The sequence below is a fragment of the Sylvia atricapilla genome, chromosome 4, assembly GCF_009819655.1.
Source record: "Sylvia atricapilla isolate bSylAtr1 chromosome 4, bSylAtr1.pri, whole genome shotgun sequence".
NCBI lineage: Eukaryota > Metazoa > Chordata > Aves > Passeriformes > Sylviidae > Sylvia > Sylvia atricapilla.
This window is the reverse complement of record NC_089143.1, coordinates 33918672-33931298: the sequence shown is the minus strand read 5'-3', so window position 1 is coordinate 33931298 and position 12627 is coordinate 33918672. Positions and strand designations below refer to the sequence as shown.

At 36.6% G+C, this 12627-nt stretch overlaps 1 protein-coding gene across 2 annotated transcripts in view; it reads left to right on the top strand.

The window, feature by feature from the left end:
• The window catches only part of TENM3 (teneurin transmembrane protein 3), a 373463-nt gene that overhangs the window by 238045 nt on the left and 122791 nt on the right, over positions 1-12627 (top strand). The window contains exon 1 of one of the 2 annotated variants that reach the window (XM_066317560.1): positions 3123-3215. The exons of the other annotated variant lie outside the window; for it this stretch is intronic. Coding sequence (XP_066173657.1) covers positions 3175-3215 — 41 coding nt within the window. The 5' untranslated portion in view covers positions 3123-3174. Of the gene's footprint in view, positions 1-3122; positions 3216-12627 lie in introns of those variants that run through there. 2 annotated transcript variants of the gene reach the window in all.

Genomic DNA, 12627 nt, shown 5'->3' with positions numbered 1-12627 from the left:
AAAGCTTGAAGGAGGTTTTAGTCTCTATCACTCTGCAGTAGTAGTGAAAGTGATTTCAAAAGATATATATTCCATAATATTGGATTCTGTTATGTTTTTAATAGAATATACTGCCTTTTGGCTCTCTGCAAAGTACTGTTAAGAAGAATTAATGCATTTGTGTGAAATATTGCTGTTACTGGCTAAAAAGATGAACTGTGAGGTTACAGATCAAGGATTTCCAACAGAAACTCCAATTTACATTTTTTAAATATAAAAAGACACTTGGCTTCAATGTTTACGAGGACCTAAAACTGTAACTTGAATGAATTGAATTATGAATGCTTCTTTTATCTTTGATGCTGTCTTTAAATGAGAATGAGTTTACCAAGCAGAGGCAGAAATTGTCTTCCCTCTATTTGGATAGTAAAATCTACAAAATTTGTAACAAAAAAACCCAAGATGGTAGAAGAATATTTCCTGTAGGTTTTCTGCAGACTGCAGGGCCTTCCTTTGAACATTTAATGATCTTTACTATTTGACTGTTCCCTAGCCTGCTTATCTAAGTTAGGTTCTTTTGTAGAGCCAAGAGATCTGCTGGAGGAGCCAGCACAAGAGAACAGTATGAACTTCTGAAGAAATTGAAAAACTTTCCGTTTTGTTTTTTGAATTACTGGTTGGACAGCCAAAGTCATGCAAAAGATTATTTAGCAATTAAATATTAGTAGGTTTTTTATTATCATTGAGCTTCAAGTTTTTATTCACCTACTAGTTTTAGTAATGATTTCTTGAGCACCAGTATCAGTAGTTACATTCTTATGACTTTGAGTTCTAGTAGGATCTAAATTACTGATATTTAAAAATATATAGTAAATAACTTCTTGAAATGCTCTCTCTGTTTAATATTCGAATGTGCAGAATTTTTCTAATGCACAATCATTTATGAATGTTAGAGATGCACCGAGGAAAAGTATGTTAGAACTCAGAAACTTGTAGATAAAAATAAGTTGGTAGCATCACTTAGTGCATTTCCTGGGAAGTATTTCATTAGTTTTAGTCATTGAATGTAACAGATCAATTTCTTGGTAAAGGGAAATTTACATATTCCAGTCAAGGAATGTATCTCTGAGAATATTATGTAACTTTATTCAGAAACTATGCTAATGTGCCACTGAATCAAAGAAGAGCTTTGCTTTTTCTTACTTGGTTTGCTGCAAAAAATGCCTCATTTGAAAGACAGCTGCATTTTGTATGATGGACTGTGAATTTTTTATAAAAACTAGCCAAGAAACTAATATGCTTTTCATAGTTTATACAGATATTGCTTAGCCTTCTCCTACCACTTAGTATTAAAAATAGAGTTACAGGAACATTACTGTATTCAGCTACTTTGCTACTCTTACTTTACCAAGAAAAAAAAGAAGGTATTGGTTGAAGAAATACTTGATGACTGGAAAATATTTATGCATTTTGAAGGATTTAATTAACGTAGTGGAATACTTCAGAAATAGTATAGACAAAGTATTTCCTGGAATGTATTACTTCAAAACTGTTCTGTAAACTTGATTCAAAGTTCTTTTTAGAATATGGAGACTTTAGAAACTTAAAGTGTGATGAACATACGTATATGTCATTATTGGGGTGAACTGCCAATGTTCCAATTGCCTTCAATATTGATTAAGCTGTGGAAAGGGTGTAGATAGTTTCCAGGGAAGTTTTAAATCAATTTATGTGAAGGCTGATTGATTGTCTGCAAAAGCACAATGTTGCTGGAGGCTAAAGTCTGCTCAAATCAGCTATTTAATGCATTCCACCCACTAAAACAGTGCCTGGTTTAATCAAATTCAAAACTGGTCTGATCTGTAAGGCTTCCAGGTTTTCACACATGGACTTGATTAGAGATATTACTTCTCTTGAGAAGGTGCATGGTGCAAAATAAGGGCAGAAACTGGGGATGGAGTTCAAGTCCTGCTCTTCTGAAGACCCTGTTTATTGCTGTGGGTGTGTCACATTGCCAGTCTGCAAGTTGAAGAAACAGGACTCTGCTTAGATTGCTGACAGTAGAAATGCATTTGAATAATTGACATGCCATAATTATTGGATCATTATGTACACACATTAGAAATTAAGTATTGTTTTCAAAGACTAAAGTCAAAAAAGTTTTGTTTTCTTCTGACATTCTCTTACTGTTGTGTTCTCACTGAGCATCTGTTTGAATCCTAAAACACCAAGCTGATATGCTTATAGGCTTTCTTTGATGTCAGTAGTGTCTTACTCTAGATTTTGACTTGATCCCTCTGGCATCTTTCCTGCTCAAATATCCCTCGCTGTCACATAAGTACTTGGAATTTGATCATGCTGTGTATTTTGTCCCCTGGCTCTCAGGCAAGCGCCAGTAGTCCAGAATTCAGTAGCATTTGCACAGTATTCCTTGATTTTATCATTTCCGTTTTCAGAGGCACAAAGTCATTGAAGTAAAAATGCACCCAAGTATTTTTCCTCCCATTAATCATTCCCTGTTTTAGATAGGACAAAAGAAACATGTGGTTCTAAACAAAGTTATAGTGGCTTACTTCATTTCTCCCCCTCATTTCCTCACTATTCCCTGAGAGAACCAGAGACTGTCCTGCTTCCTTCACCTCTCCTGCTGCTGTGCCTTGTCGTTTGCAGAACATGAGATGCCCATTCACTCTGGTAGCCAGTCCTCTGCATATTTTTCTTGCTGGATGTCTGTGCCAGATAGCCAGCAAGAGACTGTCTTTTAATAGTCTCAGTTCAGTTTTATTACTTCATCTCTTGTCCAACCTCATCAAGTAAACAGCATCCCCCACTATGCACTCTTCAATCCTTAAGCCCGCCTTGCCACAGGCAGCAGTCAGGAATTTTATTCAAGGACTTGCACATAAATAAGGGATCACCAAAGAGTAATGACCACCTTGAGGTAGCCTTATAACACTGTGTCTTCAGGTTACAGTCCAGCACGTAGTTCAGAGGACAGCATGGAAGGCAGATAAATCCCACGTTCAGTTTTGCACAAACAAAACTATACAACAGAATTAGTATATTCTTTTTTGTGGGATCATCCCGTTCTTTAATTTGAAATTGCACCTCTAATTTCATTTTTTTTGTATCTTTATGTGTAGAGAATTAGAAAGTCAAGCAGTCCTTGCAAATGGTCATGACAACCTTATAGAGATGGATGTGTTTTCTCCAACATATCACGATAGCAGTTATGGGTATGTGAATCTTAAGTGTTTGCATGATCCTAACTATTGACACAGAAGGCAAAGTGTGATTTAAAAAAATAATAATATTGCAATAGGAAAACATCTGGAACAAACTTACTCATCCTTATATCTGATTTTTTCAAAATTAGTCTAAATAATTTATCATACTGACTCATAGTAGATACAAAATGGTAAATTTTGACTGCCAAATTTTGCTTGCTTTGACTTAAGAATGCAATTGACATTGTATTAATTCTCTATGGCACACTTCTGCAGAGTGTTGCAAACATTTGCATGGTTACACTTTTGCCAGATCTGATCCTTAGTTTGTAATGTATTTACTACATGGCAAATACTTCTTTTAGAGATATGATGACATATTAATATAGCATAAAGAATGACCAATCAAGTTAACGAGAGTTACATGCCTAATCTCTAATATTTTTAACAGCTAGTTTGAGATTGCAACTGCTGATAAATATGTAGCTGTAAATAGAGAATTCCATATAAATATTTCAGTTTGTTTAAGTAAAATTTCTATTTTAAAATTGTTCCAAATCTACTTGATTTTGTCAATAGTCTGTGTCTAATTTTTAAACTATTTTTTGATATTCTTATGCCAAATCAGTATAATTCATTTCTGATCCACACACACAGAGGAAAAAAAACCCTGACAAAGCAGTACCATTTCTGAACTGTTAATAATAAATTCACCTTTTTTTGTTAGCTTGTTTATACTCCACTAAAAATCAGATTTTTATATCCAATTTCTGTTTTTTAAATGATAATTCCTAACTTAGTAAAAGGGACAATTTGCTATTTGACTAAATGAGGAGATCTGCAGTTGCCTACTAATTAATCTGTGATATATATTGACACAGTACATTGATCTACTTCTCCCAAAAACTCTTAAACTTTCACTTAGCCACAAATTAAAATCAAGAGCAGGAAGAGAATGGTGTGTTAAATTCAGTTAGTCAATCATTATCAGCAAACTCAAAGACATTGCTGATATTTGCCAGAAGATTCCAATATATTATCTTCAAAGTAAAAATGTAAGCATACTGTATTAAAACAGAAAAAAGCCAAATATTATTATTCCCTGCAGAACAATTACCATACAATACTGGTTCAGGTGCATAAATGCTGTAGTAGGGTTAATAGAACTGTGCCTAGTTAATGCTTTGTATGTTTCTAATAGGATCAACAAATATAAGTATTTTAGCAAATGGAGTATGTTGTATGAAATTTCTGTTAGTTGAGACTAATTCAGGTAACAAAAGAAAGAAATTTATCTTGTTTGTAATCCCTTCATTTTTAAAATTATGCTAGCAGGGTTCGTCTCCTGGTGTGAAAGCTGTCCAGAGATAATAATACATCAGTTCCAAAGCATAATAGATTTGAGACTACAACATGCTATCAGCATGAAAATTCAGTTTGTCAATGTCACTAACATACTGTGTCACAGCTAGAATCATTATATATTTGTTTCTTTGTTTTCATGTCATGCATGTATTGCATTATGATACACTATTTCTTCATTTGTATGGCTTTCAGAGAGAATATTAATCAAATGAATTTGACAATTTTAGTGTTAAGAATGTTTATAGAAATATACATTTTACATAGAAATTCTAATGTTTCATAGGTCTAGACCTAAAGAATAGTTCTTTATAGCTTCGAGAGACGTATTCACAGTGCATTAATTACCATAAGACAACTGGAAATTTCAATGTATTTTAGTGTTACGTATTGTTGACTTTATTCTTTTCTCTGATGTACAAACATCTATTAGTGTGTATGTTGAGAAATTAGCTTAGCTTGAAGTAAGAAGTCTGTTTTCCTTTTACCTAACCTGATAGTCCTATTCCCCAAGTTACCTAGGTGTCAAAATCTGAAAATATGCAATATCACTATCAGCACATGACTATATTTATATTACTTATAGATAAAGCTTGCTAGTAATGTCTATCCATTTTTGTATATATTCTGTATTTTCTGTTTTTTATTGTCCCCTCATTTTTTTAAAATTTCGTATTTTGCAGGGTTAGAAAACTTCTTGTTGTATTTAAGGACCACAGGGAGGCTGATTTGACATTTTTGTCATCTGTTGGGGAGAAAGAGGGAGAGAGCTGAGTTTAGGGCATGCTGTAGTAAACTTAATAGTGGTACAGGAGAAAACTGAAAGAGGCTGAGCAAAAAAGATGTAGAAGTGAGTGTCCAAATAGGTACATGGAGGAACTGAGACTGGTTGGTTAAGCAAGGTGGGATATAGATGAAATACTAGAAGACTAGATAGAGGCTGAATAGCTAGGATGAAAACCAAGATCATTTCTTGTCTTTCACTGCTTGTGATTCTTGTGAAATACTTTGGAATTGTATGTACCTCATCCCCTGTAGGACTGACTCAACATGGGGAGAAACCTTGGCTACTGGCAGATGCTCTACTAGTTACAGGAGCCAGAAATAATCAAACCAAAGATTTTTTGTCTGTGATAGCCTATGCAGATGAGAAAGCTTTCAATATGGTTTATAAAGTTTCTTCAAACTTTCTTAAATAAAATCACAAGTTAACACTTCAGTAAAAACAAAATCATGAAGCTAGCACAAAAAACTAGCAAAATTAAAAGCTAACTTCTTTCTGCTGTTGCTTGGCTGCAGCTGAGCTTGCCATCCCAGTAAGTGCAGGTCAAGTTGAACCAGAAGGGAATTTTAACAGATTCTGGAGATCCTTTCTGTCACATTCAAACAGGTGAGGAAACAATACCAAATGTCATGGCAAAACAAAGACCTGGATGACTTTATAGTGCCTGCATTCAGCATCTCTGATAATGCTGACTGAGTGAAGAGAAGACCAGCTGCAAAAAGGCATGTGGAAATGAGTACCATAGAAGATAAAGTGTCACCCTCCTCTGGGCACAAGATGTAATCCTCTGCCTTTGTGAATCCATGAATGTTAGTCTCTCAGTACTATGGAACTTGGCATGTTGCATAGGTGAGACTGTGCATGCGCAGTATTCAAGCTTTCACCCTTTCACCAAGGAACAATGGCTGGGAAATAGGAATGACTGTGGCATCATGTCTGTGCACAGTTGCCAAGCTGGTCACGGTGACTGTAACTCAGGTTATGACACTGCTGTTGCTGTAGTGACAGACTCTGGATGTGTGAGTGACTACTTATACCATGGTAGTGGCATCACAGAGTTCATCAGAGTTATCTTAGACTCCAAATTGTGAGAGAAACACGGCTATGGACATCAACAAGAGAGCTAATGTTACAAGATCCATTATGATGGAATCTTCAGCCTTACTTGCAGCCTGAGGCAGAATCAGATCTGCTCAGTCACAGGCAGAATAATACTTCACGTCCTTAAATTCCTTCTGGTTTTATTTTCATTTAAAGTGTCCAGTAGCTCAGTCAGTCCAGACAAAATTTCAGCCTTTGTTCCAACTTCTGAATTAGTTCTTTGGTACATAATGCAGCTCTGGGTCTCTCTTGAACTTTATTTCTTTTTGAAATACTCTCCATGTGCCTTTTGAGGCATTTAGAGCAATTGTTCTCTTTCAACTTTATGAAGACAGCAAGGGTAGTAAAAAGATTGGAGGAGTAGTTGTGCTCTACATTCCTTTGATTTTCTGCTTGGAAAGTGTAACTTCTTCAATATTTAAGATAGGAACTGGCTAAGGTTAGAGTGCCTCATCTCAGAGACAGCTTCTCTTGTCTCTGTCTTGGCAGGGATGTGATTCCAGAAGGTCAGAGAAGATAAGGAAGTGTAATATAAATCCTTACTGCTCACATAAGCATTTCAGGTCCTCGCTGCAAAATTCAGATGCTTTCCCCTGCTCTCCCTTCCTTTGGAGAGAGGAGAACTGTAATAGCAGGGATATTTCAGTTCAGAAATACTGAAATCAGTATAAGAAAGTGCAGTAAAAGGGCTGCCAAGTTCACTCCCAAGTGCTGCCTTCTTCAGAAGTGATCACCAACAATATCAAGAGCCAAGTCACTTTAGCCTAAGTGGAAGTCTGTGTAATTACTAGTCCTGTGAGAGACCCAGAGGAGGCCTCTCAGGCAACAGAACTACTTGATATTTTTTCAGCAATACATAGATCTCATTTCAGTCTCATCTGGAAAGTAAGTAGTGGGACAGTTCTGCAATCAAGAGTATGAGTAGCTGCAACTGAGCCATGTTTCTTTCCTTGTTCACCCAGCATAAGGCATTCTTTGCACTGGACTCTCTTGCTCATTTCTGCAAAGTGTGGCTTAGCATTCTTTGTTCCCCTTGTTCGCATAGCAGAGAGGAGCTCATAGGAGCAGGCTTAGCAGTGCCATCTGATTATTCTGGTTCTTTTGATCCTAGATATGCAACAATGAGCTCCGCCTTCTCTGGGCTCCAGAACTAGCAGCCTAAATCTGAATTTAGAGAAACAAATAAGAGGATAACAGATGCCCTCTGCATCCTGTAGCATTATATTCTTTCTTGTACCACCAAGAAGGTAGGGGTGATGACAAAGAAGAAGATTTGCTCTAACACACCAAAGGAGAGGAAGTTCAGGGCTTTTGTAGGATTCAGTCCTTCAAGTCATCATGTCCTTGGGACTTTTCACAGCAGATTGAGACACTGTCTTGTCTGAATTGCTCTTTGAAGCTTCAAATGCAAGTTGCTGTGCCTGACTTCTCCATTCTTTCTCCAGCAGCCAGCAGTGGAGCTGTAGCCTGCAGGAGGCAGATGTGAGAGAAGACACAAGCAGTAAGGAAGACACTTTGACCCTAACAGGGCTTTTGTTCTTTCTTGGATGTCGGTGTTCAGTTTGCAAAGAAGGCGGGTCCTTGGTGTAAACCCAGCCAATTCAAGCAAGTGTTGCCATATGTAAAGTGCTTTTCTGAAACATTTGAATAATCTGGTAGAAGAGGCCTATCTCCATTTCCCACAGATGTTTCCTCTGTTTTTACATATGGATAATAGCTGTCTCTTCTTTCTCTCTTTCTGTCCACCAAACTTTGATCATCATTTTGTTTCCTGTGGTTTTGAAGCTTTTTCCAGGATTGTGATAGCATTAATAATGACTCCAAGGAAGCGGAAATTCACGTTTATTTCTTCCTAAGAAAAATTTTTATTGCAATTCTGCCCAGAAAATAACCTAAGACAAATTCACAGCATAACACAGTTTCTGTGCTGGCTTGGAGTTACATTAAATGCAGCCATATGGTTCTGTGGAAGTCAGTCATAAGCCTGTGCTAAGGGCACATACCACTAGGTACAAGGTTTCATCTCAGAAGAATGTTAAAAGAAGATGAAGACAGGCATAAAGTGTTCACAGAGAAACAAAAATCCAGTTTCTGCTAGAGCCTGCTGGGAAAGCTTATCTCATGCATCAGTGAACCAGAGTTCACATGAAACCTAACCAGCAATTTCTGTTATCTTTTACATCTTTTCTATAATGTCAGTCGGCAGAGATTAATCTTTTCTTTCTATTTGTTTCCTCACCTCTGTGCAAGGAATCATATTTATTGATGTGATCTATCCATTAGTGAATCAGGCAGAGCTCTCTAGTGTCAGGTGGCAGGTGAGGGTCATGGTCTCTCTCAGAGAACCCAGTTCAATCTGGCATGAATAGGGTCTGTCAGCAGAGAGAGGGCACACCAGTCAGTAGGTGCAGTACTATGATTGATCACAATCTTGGGCCAATGTCCTTTACACATCTAGTGGTTTTCTCCTTGTTCTGACAGGTAGTGTATGTCATAGGCGTTTTTTGAACAAACAAAAAAGCATGGTAATGCCCTCCCCGGGGAGGGGGGGAAATTCAGCTGGTTTGCATTCTGGAAAGTCAGGGAGAGACAAAATCTTAAATGAGAGAAGTTGGAACAAACTAAAGTAGCCTCAGCTGGATTTATCCCTCCTCTCCTTAACAAGATTGATTGATCTCTTTGTATGGAAATGGCAAATAAGCTAGGTCTTTGCACAGAGATAGACATGCACTATCTCTGCATGCATTGGTGATGATATATTTGAGGTTGAGCTGCTAAGAAGTGTGTTCTGTATGAAAGTCTATTCTGTCCATTTGAAACATTAGAAAAATAAAAATATAAACTTTCAGCTACCCTTATGTCTTATTTGCTTACATTGGCCTCATGTTGCTGCCAAACTTTTGTAGAAGGTTCCATTATGTTTATGAAAAGCAGAATTACCGATAACTTCTGGCTCCAGATGGGTGCATTATGAATTGGGACCATTTGGGGGGCAAAATCTGGGGGGTTATTTTTTAGTTCAGGTAAGCAGTCATCACAGTTTTGTTCATTACAAAACAGAATAATTAACAGTTTTTATTCCTAGATTTTTATTCAAACAATACCGTTATATTAAACATCAAACCCAGGTCATTAGGAGTACTATTGAATTCTAAGCAGAGTTGTGTCCTGATACAGAAGTATGTCACCAAAACATAAATTCAATAAAATTTACATTTTTTTTTTGCGACTTGCATTCACTCAAAGTGGATTTGATAGAAGTTTTTTCTACCTCTGGAGACCTACAAGAATGCAATTGGTGTGTTTCTAATTCTATGTGTCTAAGGGGTAACTGTTACCTCTTGTGCCTTGCATTGAATGCAGGCTAACAGATTGAGGACTTTAACAGAATGCATAAGACATTTTACCTGGGGTTGCTTAAAAATATGTTAATTCATGTAATAATGTCCACAGATTGTTTGAGGCAAACAGACAATTTTTAATAGAGTTAGATGCTGGCAGACTTGAGTTGGTTTGGGGGGAAGATTAACCTGTGCTCCACAATGTGAAAATTGGTGTGCTCATTTCATAAAACACTTAATTTGTGATTACAGAAAAAAGAATGGTATTGCCTTAGCTGGAAGAGTCCAGTAAAGTACAATGATCTTTTGATTCAACAGTTGTGTGGAATCCCAAAGTCAGACAGCTCTGGGTACTCAGCCTCTGTTAGAGGATGCAGGATGCCTCAAACAGTGGCCTCTTCTGCTGATGATTGCTATTGTATCCAGAAGTTTTCTCAAATTGCAAGGGCAACAGATGAGTCAAATAAAACAGATTAGTGGACTTTTTGCTTACATGAAAGAAATTTTCAGTGTCTCAGATATATCTAAATATATGTGGATATTTTGATACCTAGAGGTAAAAGAAAAATGCAAAAAATTTAAGGATAGTTTTTCTTTCCTCTTTCACCTCTCTTCAAGTCACTTTCTATTCTGTCAACTTCCAAATGTCAGTTTTGATTTATTCTGCACTGGAACAACAGGTATCTGAAAATAGCTTTCCTCGTCTCCACAGTTGCCTTTGCCTGACCCATAAAAAGCCTAAATTTTGCTTTTTTGCTTTAGGCAAATAGTTCTTAATGCTTTTGTGTATTTTACCCTAAAAATAAAGTGAATCAAACAGTAGTATTATAAAAACTTGTCTTTGTGTACTGCAGGGCAGACAGTACATACTCATTATACAAGAACAGGGAAATAATCAGTTGAATTTAAATTGAAATTGATAGAAGAAAATACATTTTGATATAGTGTATGTTTAGCCTGCAGAACGAAATGCCACAAGATATCAGTGAGAGCATAAGTTTTGGATTGTTTAGAGAAAGAGCAAGCTGTTAGTGAATAAATAGACTGGAAGGCATTCATTCCCTCCCTTTGTACTGGCCACTTTCAGACAGTTCTTAATGTTGTTCTTCATGGTCTACCCTACCACAGTAATTCCTGTTTCTGCTTATTTGGTTACAGTTTTACACAGCTTTTGTAACTGTTCACTGTTAAGTTATCTCTCTCTCCACCATTTTTGGAATAAACTAACTTTCTCATTGTTCTGCAAATGCTTTCAGGAATCCTACCCTTTACACTGCTTTTTAGACAGACACGTCCATCAGAAGTACAGGCCAGAGATCATTTCTAACATTGGATGCCTTTTTGCAGTCTTCTGAGTGGTAAAGCTGTTCTTCCTCAGTTGTCTTCTAGCAGGGGGCTGTAATGATCTGAAGAGCCATGTGTCACTAACTGGATTATCGTGGAACTAACCAAACATTGCATTTAGGACAGTGTAGGAGACAGGGCTGCAAGAAAACTTGTAGTGAAATAGATTAGGACATTTCTTACTGATCACAATTGAATCTCTATTCAGAAACACAACCAAATAAATAGATTTATTCTCCTCATGTTTTTCAGATGCTGTTAGTGTACAATGATGCACAAGATCCAAAGGTTTAGGATTAAATTATCTAGGGTTTTTAAGCACATATGTTCTAAATACTGTTTATTCTGGATCAGTGGTATTATAGCACTGAAGATGAGGAGTGTTTAGTTCGTGTATGCACAAGACCTAGCAATACTGACCTTTATTCTGTGATAGCAGATGTCAACTAAATAATAATGTTGCATAAAATACCAATAGCTGCCATTCAGTCTCACTGGCAGGCTGAAAAAATATAATGCATATTCTGATGTATTTCGATAAGTTCAGTACAATTTTGCTGGGCCTTATTCTCAATTTCATGTTTCATATGAGTTTTGTAAAAGTCCTGTATGACTTTTATGGTGTGGCATACTTGCCATGTGATTCAGCACCCTATTGGCAGGGTTGCACTGTATGAAATAATTTAAACAGAACTAAAATGCTGCCAAAAAAAGTTTTTTGAAATGATAGGGTAGGCTTTTTTACATCTTTCAAGTATTGCAAAGCATTCTATATATATGATGCCCAAAATTAGAGAAAATATTCTTTAGCAAGGTGAGGCAATTTCAGCATAAGCTAAAAAATTCATGTATTTTATGTAAAAATTACATCAGGAATGTTAAAATTATGCAATAACTCTATTCAAATTGAGACCAGTCTATTTATAAAGTAATGGGTAGTATTCCTTTTCACTTGGTGATAGTTTATTTATATAATATCTCAGCTTCTGGCAATCTGGAGTCTATGGTTTTCCAGACATGTTTATATAATAATGCATTCATTGATGCATAGTGTCCATTTTCTTCTCAACTGCGGTCAAAAGTTCTTTTCATAGATCTTTTTGTGAAGAACGTTATTCTATATCACATTTCTGTTGCGGGACACCTGGCTATCTTACATCAGAAGTACTTGGGCTTTTGGGCCAAGCCTTACTGTCCTTGAATATTTTGATAGTCTATCTCCATTTCTATAAAGAAGCAGTTTTCAGTTAACTTAATCTTTCTGCCAAACTCATGAATGGTTTTTATCACTTCTTTTCCTCCCCTTCTATTTTCCTGTTTACTGAATTTAGTAGAGAATGCTTTGGCTTTATTTTCTGCAGAGGAAGTGGCAGCACAAAGAAAATCTGATTTGCTGTGAGCCCTCTCCCCTGACCAGTGTTAGAAGGAAGAAACCATCTGCATGTCAGCCGGTGCACACTGGCACTTTGTGTTCAAAGAGTACTGAGTA